A 26,317-nucleotide genomic window follows, 5' to 3' on the forward strand; every position below is an offset into this window, starting at 1 on the left:
ATGTTATTCTAATTCGAACCAAGCTGGTTCGAATTATATAATAATATGCTTTGGCTGATTCGTGAATCAATTTTGAGTTTGGCTGATTCATGTAATTTCTTTTCTCCCTTGGCTTAATCATGTTTTTTACCCCAATATTTATGCCAAATCTCTTTTGATTGTATTTTTGTTTTATATCTTGTATCTGAGAGGTATTTCTTACTAAGTTGGGTGAGCAATTAGTAATTGTATCATGATCATGAGAGAATTTTCTTGTCAAGTTGGGTGAGTACTTAGTAGTTGAAAGTCTAGTGAGTAAACCTAGTCAAATAAAGTTTTGGTAGAAATTTGGTTTGTCCCTGATAGAATTAAGTTGAATTCTTGGAAATTAGTGTATGTAATACTTGAAAAGATAGTGAAAATTTCACCACTATTGTGGTGGAGACTGGATGTAGTCTGTATTGCACAAGGTAGCTAAATCAAGATATATGATTGTGTCATTTTCTTCTTCTGTGCTCTGTTTCTGTTTTCGTTCGCTATGAGACAAAATAAAATTATCTCCTATATAGTCTATCTCGCAATCTGAATAAAAGTACAGTTTTAATTTTTGGTTTGAGGACTAATTAATCAAGTTTAAAGAATGTCATAAATTCAACCCCTTTTTTTTAGACTATCAAAAATCTTCAATATATGTTTTAGAATTTGAACCAATAACATAATTTAGATTTTTTTTGACATTTATATATTTTAAAATTAATAGATTAACTTAAAAATAAAAAATATCAATAAATTAATAAAATTGTATCTAGTTTGTTGATATCATTTTTTTTTAAATTTCATTGGCAGTGCATGCAGAATAGAAAAAAAAAAACTTGTCCCAATTTTGCAAATAGTGAAACTGTACGAGTAAATTGCCTTGTCAATTTCGCACGCAATTGTTGTAAAATTGTTTTTTTTTTCTTTTAACCTTACTTTTGCAGCGTCCGTAAACACACAAAATTACACTACTTATAAAATTGGGATGTAACACATTATCATTACATAAATTATTATATAAAAAGTTTTTTATTTTGAATAAAGGTCTTTTTAAAACTTCAAAACAGAAGCAGTTCAGCAGGAGATTTAATGAAATAATCTCATGAAACTATCAGAGAGAATGAAAGAAAGAGGGGAAGATAACATCATATATATCTTAGTTCAACCTCACAGTGTAACAAGATCTATATTCACTCTCCACAACAGTGATAATGAAATTTTACTGTCATCATAGACAAATACAAATACTAATCCAAAGACAAACACAAATGAACCAAACCTAGTTCACACCCCAAAACTAAAGAAACTCTAATAGCTAAAAACATGGCTTTATTTTAGTTTTAACAGACAAAAGCAACAGAAGCATGGACACAGACTAAAGTAATAGCTAAAAACATCATCTGCCAAACAAAGGCTACAAAGCAATCAGAACGGGAACAACACAAAATAAAACAAAATAGAACCAAATAACCTAATTCTTGAAGTGACATGGGTACCACCTTCATTGTCTTCTCAACCTTCATATCCATTTAACCTCTTTGCTCACTCTCCATGTTGATGATGCAATAATAGCAAAAGACCCTTTCAATATCCTTTCTTCCCTGGCCTTAAATCTTTATTCAATAATAATAATCAACCTGAAATATAAAAATTCAAAAGGTACACCAAAAACAAATTTTCAAAGGGTACACTAATGATTGAAACGATACTTGAACTTCAAGTAGAAATCATTGACAACAAACAAGACTCCACTGTCCAAACAAAAGATTCACTTGTTAACAGTGTTATTTATAGATACTGACTACAGTTGATGCTTATAAAAATTATAAATTTAATAGTGATTAAATTTCCAATATTTTTCATGCTAAATTATTGAATATGGATAGATTTGACTTACCTTGCAATGTGGGACATGATTAATTTTGTGCACATCTGGACCTGTATGCTTGTTGTACCTTGCCCACAATTTGAGACAATCAACAATTTCTAAATGTTGCAGACGATGAAGTCGATCCATGGCTATGGGGAGAGATGACAATTTTGGACAAGAATAGATATCTAGTCTCTCAAGAGAGGAAGAGATTGGAAACCATTCTGGGAATGATTTTATCCTTGTACCCGCTATCCTCAAACTTTCTAATTTGCCAGCTCTTTTAAGCCAATTAGGTAATGCTTCCAACTTGTGTGATCCAACAATCTCAAGTACTCTAAGGTTTAAATAATGATCTTCTACATGTTGCTTTTCTTCTTCATCTTCATCCTCAAAATTCATCAGCTCATCACACCCATGAATCAATAGCTTCCTTAAAGTACTCAAGCAACCGATAGCAGCCGGTAGGGACAATAGATTCACACAATCCAAAAGAAATAAGGTCTTAAGTTGTTGGAAGCGCCCTATATTCAGAGAGGACAAATTTATAGCATTGACTGTCAAAAACAAAACTTGAAGGCTGACGAGATTTTCCATATTTTTGGGAAGCTCCTGTAAATTGTGACAACGATGAAGATTCAAAAACTGTAGATTTTGCAACGTGCAAATAGAAATGGGGAGTTTCTCCAAAATACAATCTCCAAGATTTAGGTATCTTAAAAGCTTCATATTGGCAAAGCAATCATCAGGCAAAACCTTCAATTCCATATGTTGTAAGTGCAACGCCTTTACAGAGTTGAATTTCTTGGATGCCCATTTCCATTCTTCTTTTAGCCATGGTGATACAATGGTTCTGGTCTCATCTAACTCTTTCATTGTTGATTTTGCAAGACCATATAAAACACCATGCATTTTGACTGTCTCATACGGCATTGGATTTTCTAAATGAAGGAAGTCGTAAAAAGAAGGACCTTGAATTTGAAGCAAAGATGATGAAATAAGATCCATAATATACCGGTTTCCAATATCTTCTACATGTCGCCCTTCATGTGTCGGTTGGAGAAGGCCATGTGCCATCCAAAACATAATCAAATCAGTAACATTGTATTCATAACCCTTTGGAAAACAAGAGCAGTATGAAAAACATTGCTTTAATATTGGTGACAAGTGATCATAGCTCAATTTCAAAGGTGACCACAAGATATTGTCATCTAGTTTCCAGAACTCTGCATCTTTTATTTCTTGCCACATAAATTTCTCACGGGTAAACAGGAAGGAACCTAAAAGTTTTGCAGCGAGGGGCAATCCTTCGCATTTTTCAACAATTTGTTTCCCAATTTGCTTGAGCCATGGATACTTGTCTTCTTCATTCTCTTCTTTGAATGCAAAGTTTGCAAACACTTTCCAACATTCATCCTCAGAAAGTGGTTGTAACTCGATTATATGACCATTCCCGTCAATAGAAGCAACATCCTTGCTACGAGTTGTGACTATAATTTTGCTGCCTTCTGATTTTGCGTCACTACCTTCCTTCAACAAGTAACTTTTCAATTCAGCCCATTTGTCGTGGCCTTTAATCCAAACATCGTCTAGCACCAGTAAGAATCTCTTACCATGTAACATTTCATTGAGAAGAGATACCATATGTTCCAAACTAGAATTCGCATCAATATAAATTGAGGCAGCATGAATAATTCTTCGTATCAAGTTCCTTAAATCAAAAGCATCAGACACACACGCCCACATTAACATATTAAAGTGCTCCTTCACTCTATCATCATTATAAATCATTTGAGCAAGTGTAGTCTTTCCCAAACCTCCCATCGCAACAATCGATATCACATCAACATTATTAGCATGTGATTGTTGTCTCATTAATAACTTTATAATCTCCTCTTTCTCTTCAAGTCTACCAACAGGCTTAAATTGGTCCCATGTATAAGGATTTTTTGCCCATGTGAGTTCCCGAGTTCGAGTGTTGACATGTTCAATTATTCCACTCTCTCTTCCTTGCGATATTAGCTCATGTATCTTCTGCATTATATCCTGGATTCTGTTGGCTATCTTGATGCGAAATGCATATGGACTCCTAAAGCATGTGAAGAATATGAATATCTTTGTGCTGATGCTTCCTTTCATTTTGACCACTGCATTACGCTTTGCCTCATACTCTATTTCCTCAAAAATGACTCTAGCATCATCAAGTGCCTTTCTGACTTCCCTCCACCACATATTATCTGTATGCTTGTTCTCGGTATCAAAGTCAGAGAAACAGGCAGAGAGGACTCCCATTAATCTTTGAAGTTCCTCCAATTCATCCTTAAGATCAAATACCAGAGCAATGTCTTGAAAATATTTTGTTTCTAGATTGCCCAAAAGTGTTGTTATCATACTAGACACATCAGCCATTAGAGAATCAGTGGAAACAGCCTAGAAAAAAATATAACATTGAAAAGAAAGGTTAAACACACAAAGAAAAAGAAGGGGAGGGGGGGAAAAGGGGGGGGGGGGGGGGGGTATTACAGCTGCACCAATGTAGAAGTACTAGTAAAGTACTTAATTTCATGGTTAATGTATAAACAATATAATATACTATAATTTCAAAAATATCCTAATAAAACAAGTGGATATTAGAGTCTCTACTGATTTTGTAATTAGTTGATTACCATTATAAAAAATATTAGAGTCAATTGAATATTTTTCTCCAAATTAAAGGTATCTACCTTTAAGAATTTAATTTGATCTTTGACTACAAGTATTTTAAGAAAAATATTTCATTAATTTTAATATTTTTAACACAAAAATATCTAATTACAAAATTAAAAACAATGTAAGGATTCAATTAAAAAGAAAATATAGGAATTAAATTACAAATTTAGTAAAACTATATAATAAGAAAAAAAAGATAAACAAAACACAAGTATTAAAATTGAATGAAAAAAATCTATTAAATTCAAAAAAAAAAAAAATAAGAGGGATAAATTAAATACAAACTACAAAGAGAATTACTTTACTTTTTATCTGAATTCTTAACACAACAAAAAAAAGACTCACTCAACCTAACTTGTCCATACTATAGTTTATAAATTGAATCAAAGAAAATTACTCAACCTTTTACCCAATTTTCATATACAACAAAAGAGAAATTCACTCAATCTTGCTTGTGCATACCATAATTTTATCATGAAATAATAAAAAAAGGAGTTTTCTCACCTATAATAACTCAATGAGGACTAAAAGTTTAACCTCTTATTAACTCAATAAAAAAAACTCTAAACTCACTAACATAAATACCAATCTAATAACTAAATAAACAAAATTAAAATATATAAAATTGAATTGAACATTCTAATATTTAAAAATATAAATTAATAACTACTAAATAATGTTTAAATTCTTTATAACAAGAACATTTGAAGCATTTATTATTCTTCTCCTCTCTAAAAAAAAAAATTTGTCCTTAAATTTTGTAATTGAAAAAATAGTATGCAAAAAGAACAAATACAAAGGAGGTCTTTTTTTTCTTTTCTTTTTGTACCGTATGTTTTTCTATTTTTTTTTAATAATGAAATCGACAAGAACGATAAAATAATAATGAAACACAAACAAAAAAGATAAGAATGACAAGTACATGAAGAACAACGCGAGAGACATTGTAACTCTTGTTTTGAGTTTTAAGATACAAAAAGAACAAATATAGATAAATAAGGATTAATCTAATATCTGAAATACGATACCAAATGATAAATAAAAAAAAAAGATAAATAAAAAGACAAGTATTGAAATTGAATGAAAAGGATATATTAAAATTGAAATGGAAGACAAAAGGGATAAATTGAAATTAAATACAAAGATAATCACTCTATTTTTTTATCCAATTTTTTTATTAACTTACTCAACTTAATTTGTCAATACTATAATTTGAAAATTGAATAGAAGGAAATCACTCAATTTTCTATCCAATTTTCTGATATAATAAGAGAATGATTCACTCTACCTCACTTGTTCACACTATGATTTCATCACGAAATCAAAAAAGATATTTTTACACTTCTAATCACTTAATAATGACTACAATAATTTAAGAGATATTTATAACTTCTTATTAAATTAAAATAAAAAAAATTCTAAATCCATTAGCATAAATCTCAATCTAATAACTAAATAGTCACCAAAAAATCTAATAACTAAATAAACAAAATTAAAATATATAAAATTAAATTAAATATTTTAATATTTAAAAATATAAATTAATAATTACTAAATAATATTTAAATTTATTATATCAAAAATATTTAAAATATGTAGAACCAATAGAATAATTAACCTAATTGAAAAAACAATGATAAGATCATAGGTGCTAGTGTGCTACCTGACGCGAGGTCGATTTCTATTATTAGAGGAGATATTGTTATACTTGTGTTTCGTCTTTTCTTCTATTAGCTTTGCATAGCAAAGATTCTTGCTTATTTGAATTTATGTTCTGTTTGTTATTTTGATGGAAGTGTTTTTCTGTAACATCCCTCAATACCCGTTTAAGGGACTGAAAGGCTAACCATAAAAAGGGAAAACAAATTAGGAATTGCCCATAGCAAGGCATAATACGTGTAATGGCAACATGATACTGCCTGGTGCCAAAGAAAGAAATAAAAGATCAGAAAAATCACATTGCCTAATAAATAAAGGATGATTTGGAAAAATTCAAGGCACCAATCATAAATCCGTGTTTAATTTTGAGAATAAAATAAAATAAGACATTGAGTATAAATGACAAAGACACAAAAATTAATATTTTTGTATTTTATTTGTATTATAAAAAAATTTAGTAAAAATAATAATTTTTTTTTTGTATTTATAGTGATTTGAACTGCTATTTTATTTGATGATAAACTAAATATAAAATAGAATAAATAATAAAAAAATTATTTTTTTTACACAAAATGTAGAATAAAAAATATAAATATAAAAAATTGATAATGATAATAAAAAAATAAAAAATAAGTTGTGTCTCAATTTAGTGTCTTTATTTTTTAGAATACAAAATGTACTAATTTAATATTCTAAAATATAATATTTATATTTATATCTCATCTTGTCAAACACAATTTTATGTCTTTATGTTTATATCTCAATGTTCTGTGTCCTCATAAATAAACATAGCCAAAGACACTAAAAAAATCAAGACAAACACAACTGGAAAATTTAGGAGTTAATACAATCAATTTAGATGATTTAACAACTAGCAGAAACGGTCAAGAAAGACAAGACAGCAATGATTCGAGATTCGAGATTCGAGAGATGCAATGTAAAGTCTCACATCAGTTAAATAGGCAAATAAAACATGCTTTATAAAAGTAAAACTATGACGACTTCTCTTCTGTAAACGCATTTTGATAGGTGAGTGTAGAGGAAGAAGGTTTTGTTGTCATCCCGCTACCATTAAAAAAAAATCTATGAGGAACGAAATACCAACACGATGCGTGCGTATTTTTAGTATTTTTCTTTCTTTATTTTAATTGATTTATTAAGAATTTTTATGGATAATCAACAAATTTAAGGTTAGAATTGATATTATTTTGATTAGTTCATTTTTATTGATTACAAGAAATTTTAGAAGAAAAACAATAAGAAACAGAAAACTTTCTATAATTAACAGAAAGCTTTCTGGAAGAAGAAGCTCTCTAAAAGAAGAAAGAGTGAAGGGCGTGGATACAACTCTCACGTCACATGTACGCATGCCTCACACGTACGCGTGACCATTACACTCCACGTACAACACTAGAGTTTTCACGTACTATATTGGCATAATCTTCATGTCATGCATGCGCGTGGTCTCATGCGTACGTGTGACAACCCCTTCTCACGTATTATGTTGAAGATCTCAGGTACAATGCAGCAAGCATGCGTACGCGCAACAAGAAACATTTCGACATTCACGCGTACGCGTGAGGCAAGCGTCTGCGTTATCAGATTTTCACGTCAACGCCAGGGCAGTTCCTGAAGCCAATTTGAAGAAGGCTCACGTATAACATAGCCCACTTCGTGTTGTACGTGAGCCCACAAAATATCTTCCAGAACCTCAACTCAAGATCTGCTTTTCAAATTTTAAATCTTTGAAGGATCATTTACAAGCTCATTAAATGCTGACGGTTACTAAAGATCACAAGCAATCAAGGGAGATCTTCTCAATGAAAAATAATTAAAAAAAGATTTGATTCTATTTATTTTTAATTTAATTTTAAATTTTGAATTTTAATTTTTAAATTCGGTTATCTTTAGATTAGTATTTAAGGCAGAGAGAGACACTTGGTTAAGGGCTCTCTCTTTTTCACCACTTAACATTTTTTCAATTTCTTAAGGATTTCAAGAACAAGCATGAGTTTCTAATTCTCCTTAGTTAAATTGAGGAGTTCTGTTAGTTTATGAATTAATGTAATTACTTTTTTTGTTTCTAGTTCATGCAATTGATTTCTCTTTAAAAAACGGCTTTCGTTCTTCATCTCAAAAGGGTTTGAATGTATTGGGAAACAATTTTTCTCTGACTTGAATTTTTTTTAATCTTTTGAAAAATTGATTGATTAAATTAAGCTTGAAAACTAATTCTCATAATTTGTAAGTTTTGAAACTGGATTGATAAGTGACATAGAATCAACTAGGTTTAACTCTTATAAATTGTGGTTTTATAAACCAGAAACGTTCTTCAACTCTTTTCTTGATTAAGTGACTAAGGGATTAGCATTAAATTAGGTTAAAGAGAAATTGAATCATCAAGAGATTGGGGTTTAATTATTAATGATTTGCCATAAAAGAATTTGTTGCATGATTAGAATGAAAATTGAAAAGTATTGATTTACGATTAACATCTTTGAAACTTTAACTTTTTCAAATATATATTTTTTTCTATACTTACTGTTTGCTTCTATTTTCCTTCATTCAATTTTTGTTTATGATTAATTGCTTTCAAAATCCTAAATTATTAGTCTGACTAGATTAATCAATTGATTTGGCTTGCTTGATCCATTAATTTTCGTAAAATCGATCCTCATTCACGTGAGGTTACTACTTGAGACTACTCGATGCCCTTGACGGTGTTTTGTAGATTGTATAATCCGACATCACAACACGGGCAATATCTACAAGCTGGTAGGTTGAAGTGTTACTATAGTATCAAAGTCCATACTCGAATCAATGTGTTAATGAGGACGTCAAGCATTATTAAGAGGTGGAATATGAAAGTCCCACATTGATTAGAGAAGAGAACAAAACATATCTTATAAAGATGTTTAGATCTCTTTATTTTGAACATATTTTGATTGGTGAGTGTGAAAAATTTTGCCATTCCTATCATCAAGAATAAAATTATGGGGTCGAGTGCCAAAGCAAACAATGTCCACAAAATTGTAAAAAAAAATTTGTAAAAAATTCGTATTTGAATTAATGTGCCAATAAAGACGTTGGGCCCATTAAAAGGTGGAATGTGAAGTCCCACACTAATTGAAAATGGAGAACAAATTATGTCTTATAAAGATGTAGAGACTTACTACCAAAAAAAATAAATGTAAAGGCCTCTCTTTTATGGATGTCTTTTAATAGAGTGTGGGGTTGTTATATGCATATTCTCAATTTTAAAATTTTGAAACCATCAAAATCAAAATCAATTTTCTAAGATTAAATATAATAAAATAATTTTAACTAATTATATAAAAATATTTTAGTCTTTTTCAAAATAAAATTTAATTTTTCAATATAATTAAATAATCTCAATTAATCCTAAACTATACATTTTAATTTATCTACATACTAGTAGTGGTGTACATGGTCTGATCAGGCACAATTTTTTTTTAATTTTTTGGCCTAATTTAGAAATGACTTGGGCAAACCTGTGAAAAAAAATGACCTAGATAGATAACCGAGTTTAAACCAGTGCTCGAGTCATCTGTTCCCGTTTGGTGAGGAAGTAAGTTACTTGAGTGAGTGAAGCAGGCAACAATGAAACATTTTCTCTTGTTAATAGTTAAATCAAGAATGTTAAGAACCCTTGCCAACTAAGGTGTTTGGTCATTAAACTAAGAACGATGATAATTTAGCTTTATCACTTTAGTATCGTCTTAGCCTAAATATGCAAGTTTAAGAAGACATATTACTTCCTAATACAAGTTATATCTCAAAGTTACTGGAAGGCATGACATTTCGAAAAGTCAAAGCGAAAATCCAATAAGAAATAATACTCTTCATAAGTAGTCACCTTCAACGCAAGTATAATTAAGCTTTAGTTGTTAGAAAAATTATTATTTTAATATGAAGCATTGCTAATACAAAAACACATATGCTTAATGTATTATCGAGTGTGTATTTCATAGAAATGAAATGAGTATGTTTAAAGTGTTAGAAATTTTCTCCTCTATATTTGAGTGCTATAAGTGAATTTGAGAATAAAAAATATGATAGTGTTATCTATGTGAGTGAGTGATTCTAAAGCTAATTAAATGTGGGATCTAAGGCTAATTACTTACACTTCTTTAGTTAAGGCAATATGTGTCTCTCACTCTCATTCTTCTTCGGTAGTTGGCTGGTTGCTCATCCACAACTGCCATCACCAACCTCAAGGCCTCAACGATTTTCTTTTTGTCATTGTTTGTGGCTCTGTGTTGTTTTGCTCTCCACTTCATAATCTTAATTGTGTGTCCTTATGTTGATGATTTTATTTTTACATGCAACAATTTAAAGATAATTATAGAATTCAGGGAGACTATGAAAAAAATTAAAATGACAGATATGGACTTCATGTCTTATTTTCTTGGGATTGAAGTCGTTTAGAAAAATGATAGAAGCTTCATTTCATAAAAGAAATATGCAAATAATATTTTGAAGAAATTTTAAATGGAGCATTCAAAACTAATTCCTACTTTAGTAGAAGAGAAGTTCAAGTTGCTGAGAGAAGATAAAGGAAGATCAGTGCATCACACATATTATAAAAACTTGATTGGAATTCTGAGGTATTTAACTACAACCAGACCAGATATTGTATTTGGAGTTGGTTTGCTTAGCAGACTTATGAAAGAGCCTTGTACAAACTATTTGTAAGCGGGAAAAAGAATTCTTCGATATATCAAAGGTACTTTTATGAAAATATTAAAAGGGAGAGAAAGGGAGCTCCAAATACTCACACACCATCTCAAAGCAGCGGATGGCGGCCCAGCTATTTGGGTGGAGTTGTGACGGGGCTACGTCACATCGGTTCAACAGTCCCATAACAAAGAGAGAGAAAGGGAGACAGACACCTAGGGTGGTGAACATGGGTTTGTACACCCATAGCCAATCGGCCACTCGGGGAGACGACATATTTATTTGGCATATACATTCCCGATCCCCTGGGACGAAAACACTGTAGTTTGCCGCTTCCGAGCCACCTCCACACAAGGCCCCGGAGTCGCGAAGCTCCTGGAGTTCCTCTAAGGTTACCCGGGAAGCCGTGTCTTTCACGTCAGAGGTAACCCAGGCGTAGCGATCCACAATATTGCATGTCGCAGGTTACTGCACCATACTTACAGTGGGGGCACCACTTAAGTCAACTCAAGAAGTCGAAAACTCCGGAAGAAAATGAAAAGATGGAACTATATTCTGCTGTGCTATTACCCTACATTATTTGCACTAATTCAAGGCCTAAATGCAGGAAAAAGCCTAAATCCAAGAAAAATATACCTAATGGTACCCGCTAAGAACTATCTAACAAAGGCAAGGCTAATCCACGTAAGCGCAAACCAAACAGAAGATGCCATACAATGATCAACAAGAAAAGCAGGTATAAAAAACAATGATAAAATACTACCACAAGAAGATGCAGAAAGAAATAGTGGAGGAAAAGTGAATGCAGACGAGCGCAGCAAATTTCACAGCAAACCAATAGTAGAATGAAAGCTGGATAGTAACAGCAATAAGAAAGAAAGAGTCCAGAATGGTAGGGAGAAATGAGAAGTGGTAAGTTTTGAAGGTAAAAAGCAAGGAACGCAAAATGGTAGCCGTCATAAGGGAGCATGAAAAGGTAGGGATATAATGTACTTTTTCCCTGACTTTCAAATCAATCATAAAGAGCATTAAATGCTCTCAACATGGAAACTAAAGCGAAGCCCAAAACAACGGATGTAGGCAACTCACGCACATTGGAGGCACGAACTCCATCAACGGACTCCCGGACTTAGGAGGACTCGACCGAAATAGGCGCGAGTAACTCAAACGCGCCAACCACAAGCTTTTGGCTTCACGGTTGGCACGTTGGGGATATTTTTCCGACCCAATCAATCAAAGACCCCGTCCAATTACAGATCACCGACTAGACGGGTCAACTGACCTGAACTAATAGGCGACCCGCACGTCAAACCCCCCCCCATTCCGCAGAGGAAATCTGAACAACTAGCAGAAGCTTCCAGGCAGGTGGGCCTAATCGCAGGGGGGCCTACCCGAATACAGAGTATAAATGGGGAGGGACCTACCTCTCCCTAAAGGTACGTCACCTTTCTTATCCTAATTGGCCGCCTCTTGGTACGGACACTAACTTAAGCATCAGAATGTCCTTGTAGGTGGCCCCACCCGCCGACTCACCGCCAACTTGGACAAACGCCTCACTCCCGAAGCTCGCACTCAAGTCCAGATCCTCTCTCACACCCCGTTGTTCCATTACCAGTCCCACCCAATTCATCAAGCACCCGAGCAACCGAACAGAAATAAAGTAAACAAAGTACTCCAACAATGATATTTTGTGATAACAAGTCAGCTATTGTAATTTGTAAAAATCCAGTATTTCATAGAAGATCCAAACATATTGATATTCGATTCACAAAATTAGAGAGTTGGTGAATGAGAAAGAAGTCGTACTAGAATACTGTCCAACAAAAAAATAAATTGCAGATATATTTACAAAACTATTAAAGACCAAACTATTTTACAAATTGAAAAAGATATTAAAAATGATTAATTCTGTAAGCTTGATTTAAAAGAGGTAATGTTAATAATTAAATCAAGAATGTTCAAAAACCTTTACCAACTAAGGTGTTTGATTATTAAACTAAAAATTATGACAATTTGGTTTTATCACTTTAATACAATCTCAGCCTAAGCATGCAAGTTGAAAAATAGATATTTTTTGGATTTTGTTGCTCTCTCCTCTCTCCAAATTAGACTTTGTAATATTTGGTCAGAAAAGTGACAGATTTGTCAGTCGGATACGAATTTGAAAAATAGACTTGGCTATAATTTAAGTTCAGGTCTTAGCCGAGTCAAATCTGATTCTATCCGACCCATAAACACCCTCAGCGTATCAGAGCAAACACTAATATTTTTTTTGGTATTAGAGCAAATACTAATATTTTTTTTTTGTGACAGAGCAAACACTAATATTCAATATATAATTATATCTATACACAGTATTTTGATTAACAACGGAGCAAAAAGCCCAAAAGAAAGTTACATAGAAACTACTGTAGAGAAGGATGTGCTTGCTATACACGAATTATTGTACTTAGATATGCTAACTTTAATGTATTAAATTTGTCGTCAAAATTAACTTATTATAGACGAAATCATGGAAGCAGTTAGCAGTAGTAGTATTCCAAAATAATTATACTGGACAATTATAAAGAAAGAAACTAAGGATGAGGAGAGTATTATAAAGCTTCATGAACCTGATCCAAGAGAAAGGTCCTCCAAGAATCTCTCAAGACTTAATCAAATGCTAGGGAATGGACACGCTAGCTCTACAATAATAGAACAATAAATCATCATGGTTAGTTCCACTTTGCTAAAGAACAACATACAGATACTCAATAGTCAAGATACTCCAGTGATTTTATAAATCCTAAATAGTGATTTTATAAGTCATTTTTTAAAGGTATGAAATTGAAAAAAAAAATTTAAGAAATTATTTAAGAAAAATCATTTTAAAGTTTAAAACCAGTATCCAATTGAGAAAATAAAAATTAAAAAACAAAAGAGTGATCGAATACCATATCATTAATTAACTATACATCTCCAATTTTTTAAAAATTATTTTATTTATCCTAAATTCTATATTCAAAATCATAAATTTTTAACTCTAAATACTAAATTATAAATTATAAATCTAGCTAATGTTGAATAAGTACAAGTTGGTTCCTTATATTTTCTAGGTGAGAAATTTGGTGAAACTTTTTACTTCCCTCATTTTTAACCTTCAAATCTCATACTAGTTATGCAGATTTTCATTTAAGAAAAAAATTTGTTTCCATTAACATCATTTTTTCTTTGTCACTGTTGCATAGATGAATGAAAAAACAGCTAAAAATAAATAAATGGTGTAGTTATAAAGTTCCAAACCTGATCCAAGCAAAAAGCCTTCAAGAATCTTTCAAGACTGGCCACGGAATGGACACGCCTAGATCTACAATATATAGAACAAATAGAGAAAGAAATAATTCATCTTCTAAGATTTTTTATTTGTAGTTATCGATGGCCACAAATATATTGCATCTTTCTAAAAAGTATGAATTGAAATTAAAAAAACTTAACAAATGACTTAAGATTTATGAATGGTGTATGAATGAAAAAACTACTACGAAGAATAAATATTTTTTAATTCTATACATGAATTATTAGAAAATAAAAATTGACTTAATGATAAGCCGCTACATAGTCTTTCATAAATCAATAGCCATAAAAATAAGTGAGGTGTTAAGATAAGCTTAGTGATGTGGATGCCTATTTAATGGACGGTTCACTCTTTTTAGGATGAGAATTCAGTTTCTCAAAACAAAATGAAATTAATGAAACTAAATAGCAATGGCATAACTTGATGCAAAAGGAATACACAACAGCAATAAAATATTCTCTTCTCTCTCTTTCTTTTACTATAATAGTCTTCTCTTTATATACTGCTAATAAACTTTTTCTCTTTATCTCTCTGTGGTTTTAAGCTACAATATTTATAATATGAAAAAGTATGAGGAGACAATAGAAATATTGTATAATGTATACAATGGGGTTAATTTAAAATTTATAATATTTGATGGGCAATAAATTAATTTTAAATTATTTCTAATTTGAAATTTTGAAAAGATTAGGATTACCGTCAGTTACAGAAAACAAAACAACTAACCTCCTTTCTCAATACGGCGTGACCTTCATTCTCTCCATTTCTCCGAGAATCTTGCCGGTGCAGCGCTGCCACGATCACCACCTACCGTCCGAGTCTGTTCCGATTGGCCTCGCCCTGCGCAGAGTCCACAGCCCAGGACGACGTTCCTCTCGTCTAGTCAATCTTCGCGGCAAGGCAGCAACAAGGACGTCCAGCGAGGACATTGCGCAGCCGGTCTGTGCCTTCTTCCCGATGTGGACGTCGCAAAATGTAGTGTTTCAAGCGTGCTTCTTCCTTCACGCACATCACCCAGCCGAAGTTCGTTAATAATGGAGTGCAATATGGGTGATCCGTTGTGTTGTGTTCCATATACCGGCGGTAATGAGAAGTCATCAAATTCACATGAAAACGCAACCGACCATTCAGTTGTTGACGATGAGCAATTGAATAAGGTGAGCAAATTACGTGCAAAACATTGATAGTGGATAGTTATTTTTCAACTGAATTAGATTTTAAATCTCAATGCTCATGGCTTGTGTATTTTTATGTTTAGTGCTTACCCAGATGTGATAGAGAATTTGTGATTCTAATGAATCTGTGATTGTTTTATATTGAATGATATACTTATATGTATGGAGAATTTGCATAACTTAATTAAGCATGTCATGCTTATAGAATGGTTTTATAATGGTATGGTATGCTTGTATGCTTCCTGCATATTATATGCTTCTATGCGAGTCCTCGGTGTGTTAGAGATGATAGAAGCTACCACACTTCTCAGAAGCTTGAGGTCTAATTATCATTACACCGGTAACTTGTGTCGAAATGGCAGATGAGCCGGAACAAGTAAGAGATAGCGGTACATTGCCTAACTACATGGCAGTCTGCGAAGGCTAGGATTCAGTCATAGAGTGCACCAAGACAGAGGCCGTCCACACCATAGATCAGAGGGATAGAGTTGGTGGTGCAAATAAAAGGCTCTCTTTTCCTATTCCTCCCGATCCATATAACGTAGGAATAGGGTATGAAAATTATGGCCATAATTTGAGGAGTCCAAGTTTCAAGAGTGTGGGTGTTTCACATTTTGGGTTAGAGCAACAATCCAATTACTCTTCTTGTTGCACTGGGAATCTTGGTGCTGAAGTTTCTTCTTTTTTAACTAGTGATCTTAGAAGGTGGTTGAGGTAAATTTGTTACAAAGTCTTGGAATGTGACCAAATGGTTTGGGATTCAATTCTTCTATCCAATTTTATTGTGCCCTAGAGAAATGTTTTGTGTGAGAAAGGAAAATGTTTTGTGAATTCATTCTGTCTTGTACACAGTATCGACATGTATTTCTCTGTTCTTGGATGCTCACATAATATCCAATAGGCAGAGATATATTTTTGCTTCGACTTTAAAAAATGAGTACAAATAATATAGTATTATTATTCATTTGTTTTCTTAATTTATAATTTTGTGATGTTAAGAGGAATTTGAGTTAACCCTTCCACCTCAACTCACCCCGCCACTTAAAAAATTATATTGTATTATTTTCTTGATAGGAAAGTCAAGAACAATTGATGTTAAATGTTTTTGTATCATTCAAATTCCAAAATATTAAAAAGAAAAAGATATTTTAAAAATTTTGTGAAATATGTGGTAGTCCATCCCACTTGGGATGTTATATTGATATTGAAAGAACTAGCTATAGACCATTTGAATGCTCTTTAATGATATTCATGTCTCACAATAAGCACGTACTCATTTTTTTTTCATAGTTTAGTTGTTGGATTTTAGTAAGTAAATGTGCACTACCTGATATGACATTCATGTCACAATAAGCATGCACTGAATGCATAATGATTATAGATGATGTTTAGGTTATTACATTTGTACTAATTCGCTTCATCCTATACTATATAGTCATTTGGTATGTAGCTTTGTGTTTTAGATAGTGACTACATGTTTTTTTATTTTTATAATACTTGGGATGTTCATTTCTGTACGTATTCGGATGTTCGATTTTTCCGTGAACATGGATGGTTATTCTTGGATAACTACTTGTGTACAATGATTGCTGGTTAAGTTCTATCTGACTATCACGGTTTTTGAATGTTATTTCACACGGTCACTTGTGAAGTAGCTGGCCATTTTACAAGGTAATGACGTTAAATTTACCACGTTACGTTGGATGTTCGTTATTGTATGGTTTTGGATGTTCAGTTTCTCAGTAGTTGTGGATGGTTATTCTTTGGGTATTTCAACGAATATATGCATCATGCATCCTAAAGGAATGGCTGGATCTTGTGTCAACACCAGTGATAATGATGTTATAACTTAACGTATTGAAGTCAAATTTGAAATAAAAAAGAGACACACCTGTGATAAGACATAACAAACCGGATGTTCAGTTCAATAGGCAATTAGATGGTTAATTTCCTAATCAAAAGGGATGCTCAGTTTGCCATAATAATAGGTGTGTCATGACTGAACAACTTTAAACGAGAAGATTCACAGAAGTTTATTTTATACATCATACATCCAACTAACAATATATATATATATATATATCACTAAATTTCGAGGATATAGATCATCAATTTTTCGGCAAGAATAGTAGTTTTTAAAGTAAAAAGCAACCTTTAATTGGAAGATTAGTGATTAGAGAATTGAAAGGATGTAATCCACACTTCCATGACCTATGAAAACAGAACAAAACTTGTTGACGAAAAAAAGAACAAAAAGGCAATAGCAAATCGGTGACTTTTGTAGATACATATGTCTTCAAATGATCTTATTGACATGGTCACAATAAAAGTAAAGTCAGTCTCATTGATAGCATGGTTAACATAATTAGCATTATGTATGCATTGTCATACTAACTAAAATAAGAGTCCGATCAAACAGCAAATCGTGCAAAGAAGCTGCTAGTGTACTTGGATCAAAATAGCATTTACCATCTTAGAACTCGACCCTCCAAATGTTTGGTAAACTAACCAACAGATTCAAGCCTTAACTTATCATGTGCTCATGAAGAAAAAAGCAAAATAAAAACAAATCACAGTTAATAACTCACGGAAACAAGGTTATACTGAACAATGATCAAATATTAAAGTAAGACCTGTTATCCAATAGGTAGAGATATATTTTTGCTTCGACTATAAGAAAAAATGAGTACAAATAACATAGTATTATTATTCATTTGTTTTCTTAATTTACAATTTTGTGATGTTAAGAGGAATTTGAGTTAACCCTTCCACCTCAACTCACCCCTCCACTTAAAAAAATTATATTGTATGGTTTTTTTTTTATAGGAAAGTCAAGAACAATTGATGTTAAATGTTCTTGTATCATTCAAATTTTAATAGCTGTGTTTAGGGTGCCACAATATTAAAAAGAAAAAGATATTTTAAAAATTTTGTGAAATATGTGGTGGTCCACCCCCACTTGGGATGTTGTATTGATGTTGAAAGAACTAACTAGAGACCATTTGAATGTTCTTTAATGACATTCATGTCAGAATAAGCATGTACTCTTTTTTTTGTCTTACGCAAATATACAAGTACACTTTCTCAGGAAATATACAATAGTTCTCAGATAATAAGATTAATTGCTAAACAGCAATAGAAAATAAAGAACAAAATGCCTGCATAAAACTAATAACTCGTTAACCAGATAGGTCCTTTTTTATGGAAATCGACCATCCAAAAACCTGCTAAAGTAACCATCCATATAGAGGCAACTAAATATCAACAACGATCGACACAGCGCGGGAAAGTAAAAATCGCATATTTGAACCAAGATTTTGCAATTTTTCCCGCGAAAAAATGCATCGAAAGCAACCATCCGCAGCACAATGGTAATCAATAAGTTTAGACACAATAATCATGCAGCAAAGTGAGGTTTTCACTTTTAGAAATTCAACAACTCATCAATATACACAGTATTCAGCATGAGGAGCAACAGAAGTATGAATCGTCAGAAAAAGACATGAAGCCACTAACCACTAATCGTTGATGATGATGGGTTTCAACCATGCAATGGTGACGCAGGAGGAGGTTCGAGGTCTCCGGCTAACGCAAAACAAAGAGCGCGAACGACGGTCGGTGGTGCAGGGCGCGTCGACGGAGATTAGGGCTCCGAATCGCGCGGAGACATAGCGCCAGCGAGTTCAGCCCCAAATGCTAGGACGGGTAGCTGAATGCTAGGACGGTGGCAAGCGACAGAGGGTCCGTGTCTTGTGGTACGTTGGAGGGGAATGCTCCTCCGTCACAGGTCCAGGAATTGCTGGCAGCAACGGAGGGCGTGTGCGATCGAGGTTGGCCCCGGAGCTCGTTTGGGACAGCGACGCAGGTCGATGGTCACGCGGTGGCTGCTTGGCAGGGGATGTTCAGCTTCAACAATGGGGTTTTTGAGAGAACCGTAGCCTACCTTTATAAATACAGCGATTGGGGGAATTTTGAAAAAAGAGGGGTTAAAAAAAACTGAACAGCCATTTAGTTTAATTAGGGTAAAAAGGTGTTAATAATCCTTTTTAATTCATATTGGGCCTTAAAAATAGCCCATTGTAGCCATTGTATAGGTACTCCAATAGTTCCCTAGCGAGACTTTTATAATATTAATAAATATATAAACTACTTATATTGTAGTGAGATAAGAACATATTTATATTTCTCTATTTTATATTTATTTCTCTGTCTTATTTATTTATTTTACAACACGTTATCAGCACGAGGCTCTGATCAAATTTTTAGGAAGACTCAGGTAACAAATTTTCATTATGTCAAAGCTTTCTTATCTTGAATTCAATGCTCTTGATATATCTGGAAACAATTACTTATCATGGATATTAGATGCTGAAATTCATCTTGATTCAATGGATCTTGGAGATACCATTAAGGCTAAAAATAATGGATCCCAGAAGGATAAAGCCAAAGCCATGACTTTTCTTCGTCGTCATCTTGACGAAGGATTGAAAAATGAATATCTCACATTAAAAGATCCTGCAGATCTTTCGAAAGACCTTGAAGAAAAGTATAATCATCAAAAGACGGTGATACTTCCTCAAGCCCGATATGAATGGACGCACTTGTGTCTACAAGATTTTTAATCTATAAATGAATATAATTCGGTAATGTTTCGAATCACCTCACGAATGAAGTTATGTGGGGAAAAGATATATGATGATGATATGTTAGAGAAAACTTTCTCGACCTTCCATGCCTCGAATGTGCTCCTGTAGCAGCAGTATCGAGAAAAAGGATTTAAAAAATATTCTGAGTTAATTTCTTACCTTCTTGTTGCTGAACGCAACAATGAGTTGCTCTTAAAGAATCACGAAGCGCGCCCAGCTAGCGCTGCTCCATTTCGGTAAATGTGGCAAATTATTACCCCAGAAGAGGTAAATGGCAAGGTTTTGGCAACAAGAAAAAATATGGAAGGAAAATGAATTATGTTCAAAAGAGAGGATCTCACTAGAAGTGGGATAAAGAAAGCAATATTGGGCAAAATAAATCAACAGAGAATAAGTGTTTCCGTTGTGGTGGAAAGGGCCATTGGTCGCGTACCAGTTGTACACCAAGGCACCTAGTCGATCTTTATCAAGCATCTTTGAAAAAGGACGGCAAAGGAAAGGAAACAAATTTTGTTTCAAATGATGTTGAAAATTTCATTACTCATTATGATGTATCTGATTTCTTTGAGGATCTTGAAGGAAATATTGGCCATTTGATCAATGATGGAATAGCTTAATATATGAAATTGTTAAGTATTCATGTAAATAAATAATGTAAAGAACTTATTGTTAAGTTTTATTTTCTATGTATTTAAGTTTCAAATATGATGTATATAAATAATGAAATACTAATGTTTATGAATTTTGAAATCATTAAATGTGTCAAGTTTTAAAATAAAATTTTAGCATATGATATTATTTTTATGTACAATGTTTTTAGAAAAATAATTCTGATCAAGTATTCAATTTAACTGTGCATACTACTCATTTTTTTATTATTATTTGTCTTTGAAGAAAATGGAAAGGATATATAATGAAGATGTATTCCTTGCGGATAGTGCAAGTTCGCACACCATTCTCAAAAGTGATATATATATTTTACCCATCTTATACCAAAAGAAGAATATGTTAATACTATTATTGGCTCAGACAATGTGATTGAAGGCTCCGGAAGAGCTTAAATTTTGTTTCCCGGAGGAACAAAATTCATAATAAATAATGCACTATTGTCTACCAAGTCTCTAAGAAACTTGTTGAGTTTTAAAGATATTCGCCGAAATGGATATCATATTAAGACTATGAATGAGGAAAGTCATGAGTACTTATGTATCACAACTTATGATTCAAATAAAAAGGTTATATTAGAAAAGTTACCCTCACTTTCATCTGGGTTATATTACACCAAGATTAGTGCAATTGAATCACATGCCACTGTAAACCAGAAGTTTACTAGCACAAATGAATTCATAACTTGGCACGATTGATTGGGTCATTCGGAAACAACCATGAAGTGGAGAATTATTGAAAACTCCCATGGACATTCACTAAAGAACCAAAAGATTCTTAAATCTAGTGAATTTTGTTGTGCTGCACGTTCTCAAGGGAAGTTAATTTTAAGGCCATCACCAGTAAAGATTGGATTTGAGTCTCCTGAATTCCTAGAAAGGATTCAAGGTGATATATGTGGACCTATTCATCCACCATGTGGATCTTTTAGATATTTTATGGTCCTAATAGATGCATCTTCGAGATGGTCACATGTGTGCTTATTGTCTTCTCACAACCTGGCGTTTGCGAGATTATTGGCTCAAATTATTCGATTAAAAGCACAATTTCCAGAAAATCTAATCAAAGCAATTCATCTTGATAATGATGGTGAATTTACTTCCCAAGCTTTTGATGCTTATTGTATGGCTAATGGAATAAGAGTTGAACATTCAGTAGCTCATGTTCGCACACAAAATGGGTTAACAGAATCACTTATAAAACGCTTTCAATTAATTGCTAGACCCTTACTTATGAGAACAAATCTCCTAACCTTGGTTTGGGGACATGCTATTTTACATGCCGCAGCACTTATTCGTTTGAGGCCAACGAGTTACCATCAGTTCTCTCCTATGCAATTAGCCTTTGGCCAGCAGCCAAATATTTCCCATTTAAGAATATTTGGATGTGCGATATATGTTCTCATTGCACCACCTAATCGCACCAAAATGGGACCCCAAAGAAAATTGGGGATATATGTTGGATATGATTCTCCCTCTATAGTGAGGTATCTTGGGATACAAACTGGAGATATATTTAAATCCCGGTTTGTAGATTGTCATTTTGATTAATTAAAATTTTCAACATTAGGGGGAGAGAATAAGCTTCCTGAAAAAGAATTTAATTGGAATGCATCATCCTTGATGCATTTAGATCCTCGATCAGGGCAATGTGAACTAAAAGTTCAAAAGATTATACATTTGCAAAGAATAGTAAATGAATTGCCTGATACATTTTCCGATACAAAGAGGATAACCAAATTTTATATACCAGTGAAAAATGTCCCAATTCGAATTGATGTCTCAATTGGACAAATTGCCACCGAAGCAAATACACGCCAGAAGCGTGGCAGGCCTGTCAATTCCAAAAACAAAAATCCTCGAAGGCAAAAAGAGGTAAAAACTATTCCTGTTGAAAAAGACATAGTAAAGACACCTACAATTTTCCAAAATTCTGATATAATTTTAATGCCAGAAGACGTTTAGGTACCTGAAAATTGTAAAAATGACGAGATCTCGATATATTATGTCTTTACAAGAGAGAAATGGAACCGAAATAAGACAATTGTCAATGAAATATTTGCATATAATGTGCCATTAAATATCATGCATGAAAGTATGGATCATGAGCCAAGATTAGTCGAAGAATGTCGACAAAGGAATGATTGGCCAAAATGGGAAGAAGCCATGAAGGCTGAATTAGACTCACTTGCAAAACGTAAAGTCTTTGGACCTGTAGTCTGTACACCAGAAGATGTAAAACCTGTTGGATACAAGTGGGCATTTGTGAGAAAACGAAATGAGAAAAATGAAGTTGTGCGCTACAAAGCCTGACTTGTGGCACAAGGTTTTTCACAAAGACCCAGTATAGATTATGAAGAAACGTATTCCCCTGTAGTGGATGCGATAACATTGCGTTATTTGGTCAGTTTATCTGCATATCATAAACTGCATATGCATTTAATGGATGTGGTAACAGCCTACTTATACGGCTCATTAGATCGGGATATCTATATGAAAGTCCCTAAAGGACTAAAGATGTCTAAACCATCCAATGAATATCCGCAGGAGTTATACTCAATTAAATTGCAAAGATCTTTATATGGTCTAAAGCAATCTGGACGAATGTGGTATAATCGTCTTACTGAGTATCTAGCCAAAAACGGATTCAAGAATGAAGATATCTGCCCGTGTGTTTTCATAAAGAAAACAACATTTGGATTCATTATAATTGCTGTGTATGTTGATGATTTAAATATCATTGGAACTCTTGAAGAGATTCCAACAATTATAAAAACTATAAAAGAAGAGTTTGAGATGAAAGATCTTGGAAGGACTAAATTTTGTCTCATCCTGCAGATCGAACATATAAAATGGGATCTTTATTCATCAAACAACGTACACAGAGAAGATCTTAAAAAAATTTTATATGGATAAATCACATCCCTTGAGTACACCAATGATCGTAAGATCTTTGGATGTGGAAAAGGATCAATTCTGTCCTAAAGAAGAAAATAAAGATATTCTTGGGACTGAAGTACCATATCTTAGTGCCATTAGAGCGCTAATGTATCTTATTAATAATACATGACCCGATATATCATTTGCTGTGAATTTACTAGCAAGATATAGTTCCTCTCCAACCAGAAGACATTGGAGTGGAATCAAACAGATCTTTCGATATCTTCATGGAACGGTTGATATGGGATTGTTTTATCCCTATAGATCCAAGTCATAACTAGTTGGCTATGCAGATGCTGGATACTTGTCTGATCCACACAAAGGGAGATCTCAAACATGATACCTTTTCACATATGGTAGTACAGCTATATCATGGAGGTCCACGAAACAGACGGTAGCAGCAACCTCCTCTAATCATGCTGAAATACTAGTGATACATGAAGTAAGTCGCGATGTTTTTAGCTCAAGAGTTTGATCCAATATATCCTGTCATCATATAGACTGATTGATCATAAGATAGCTCCAACTGTCTTGTTTGAAGATAATACATTATGCATTGCTCAACTTAAAGGCAGATACAGCAAAGGTGATAGAACAAAGCATATTTCTTCCAAATTCTTCTTCACTCATGATCTTCAAAATCAAGGGACAATTGATATCCAACAGATCCGCTCAAGTGATAATCTGGCAGATTTATTTACAAAGTCACTCCCAAAATCCTCCGTTAAAAGATTGGTACATGAGATTAGGATGAGCCGATTTCAAGACATTAAATGATGTCGACAAGAGAGGGAGATTGTACTCTTTTTTCCTTGGTCAGGTTTTTTTCATTGGGTTTTTCTTGACAATGTTTTTAATGAGGTAGTCCCCATTACAAAGGATATTGTACTCTTTTTTCTTCACTAAAGTTTTTTTTCCACTGAATTTTTCTTTACTAAGGTTTTAACGAGACATATTCCTAAATGATTGTTGAGTTAAGAAATTAACTAAATTAATTAGTGATGACAAACATTATTTTTGGACAAAATAAATAATTAGTGTTGATTAATTATAATTACATGTTACTAATTATTTATAAATTGTTGCAGGCCAAAATTTGAATTACAGCTCAAATGGAATGAAAAATAAAATAACCAAGATGGTGGGCTGAAAAGCAAAAACAAAAGCACAAAAGAAACAAAGCCAAAGAAATCAAAACGGGCCAAGCAAATCATATTCATACCCAAGCCCGAATTGAGTTCAACAAGCTTTTTCCCTCTCACTTGCTTTCACAAACTCAACGTTACTTTTTCTCTGACCATGTCAAATCACAGAAGTAAGAGAAAGTGCTTAGCTCTTAAGCTATTCAAAGAAGAGGAAAGAAAGAGAAGGTCAGGCAAGAAAGGCTGAGGTCAAATCAACAAGTTCAAGCCAAATCCAGTTTTGGGTAAAAGTAATTCATTTCCGTTTGCGTGCTTCATATCTTCTTTTCTACCTCCCAACACTCTGCAAGTCCGAAAATGGCACACAAGGGAAAGTTGTTTTCTGCCTTAATCTGCCATGTATCCACAGTCTCAAACATGTCTTGGGGACCAAGTTGGTTTTCAAGGGCTCAGATCATGTTGACCTTTGGAAAATTTCTATGGTTACTGCATTATGGCTTTCGGTCAAGATAAAGAAGTCAGAAGAAAAGTTTCTATTCTGAGGATTATTGAGAAAAAGTAAATCTGTGGTTGGTGAAGCTCAAGGCTCAAGGTGTTGACCTTGGGAGAAGGTCCCAGCAACATGCAAGGAGAATAAAAGAAGACTTCTTGCTCATTCAGAACTAAGGAAAGAAAACCAAAAAGTGAGAACAGTGTTCTGTTAAGAAGTTTTTCTACTTAGATAATGCTTTCTTTCAAAGAAGCATTCGGCCAATACTGAAGAACTGCATCTGAGGTTTGCAAAGCTGGTTTTTCACATAGCAAAGAGGCTGTTAATGAAGTCAATCTCCTTCATGTTTTATTGATTGTAATGTACTTTTCAAGTTTATCTCTCTATAATTTCTTGTGAGAAAAGGCATTGTGAGAAAGCTCTAGTAAAGCCATGAGTGGAAAAAGGCTGAGTGATACACTTGAGAGAAAAACCTAGAGTTAATTTTCTGATTTCTTTAGGTTGGCTAAGTGTCTTGTATCTTGTACCTGTTTGGTATCCCTTTCTTAGTTGGGTTAGCACTAAGAGTGAATAGTTAGGAGTTAGCATAGCCAATGTCAAGTTAGGATAGAACTTGAGTGTGAAATTGGTGTATGTAATTCTGTTGACTATAGTAAAATTCTTCCATAGTTGTGGAGGAGACTGGATGTAGGTTGCATAGCACAAGGCAACCGAACCAGGATACATGCTGGTGTTAGCTTGTTCTTCCCTGTCATGTTTTGTTTTCTGATATTCATGAGACAAAAATAAATTGTCTCATAAATTTCTGCTGCTGAGTTCAAACAGAATCAGAATTGTAATTTCATTTAAAAAGGGTCATAACAGCAACTTAAAAGGAAGGCATAGAGTCAACCCCCCTTCTCTAAGCCTACCACAACTTTCAATTGGTATCAAGAGCTAAGGTCTCAAGAATCAAGCTTAACCGCTTGGAGCAA

General features: G+C 33.3%; 1 protein-coding gene across 1 annotated transcript; it reads right to left on the reverse strand.

Annotated features, from left to right (window-relative positions):
• Positions 1-1,138: 1,138 nt before the first annotated feature.
• Positions 1,139-14,704, reverse strand: LOC130960889 (putative disease resistance protein RGA3). Its single transcript, XM_057886396.1, has 4 exons — positions 14,234-14,704; positions 13,564-13,635; positions 1,913-4,315; positions 1,139-1,652 (listed from the first exon to the last, which is right to left on the reverse strand). The coding sequence occupies exons 3-4, from the start codon at positions 4,292-4,294 to the stop codon at positions 1,635-1,637; spliced, it is 2,400 nt and encodes a 799-aa protein (XP_057742379.1). The 5' UTR covers positions 4,295-4,315; positions 13,564-13,635; positions 14,234-14,704; the 3' UTR covers positions 1,139-1,634.
• Positions 14,705-26,317: the final 11,613 nt, after the last annotated feature.

The sequence above is a fragment of the Arachis stenosperma genome, chromosome 2, assembly GCF_014773155.1.
Source record: "Arachis stenosperma cultivar V10309 chromosome 2, arast.V10309.gnm1.PFL2, whole genome shotgun sequence".
NCBI classification, from domain to species: Eukaryota; Viridiplantae; Streptophyta; class Magnoliopsida; order Fabales; family Fabaceae; genus Arachis; species Arachis stenosperma.

Excerpts from the sequence above, each read along its gene's own strand:
- LOC130960889 (XM_057886396.1), bottom strand. The coding sequence starts at position 4,294 with ATGGCTGATGTGTCTAGTATGATAACAACACTTTTGGGCAATCTAGAA.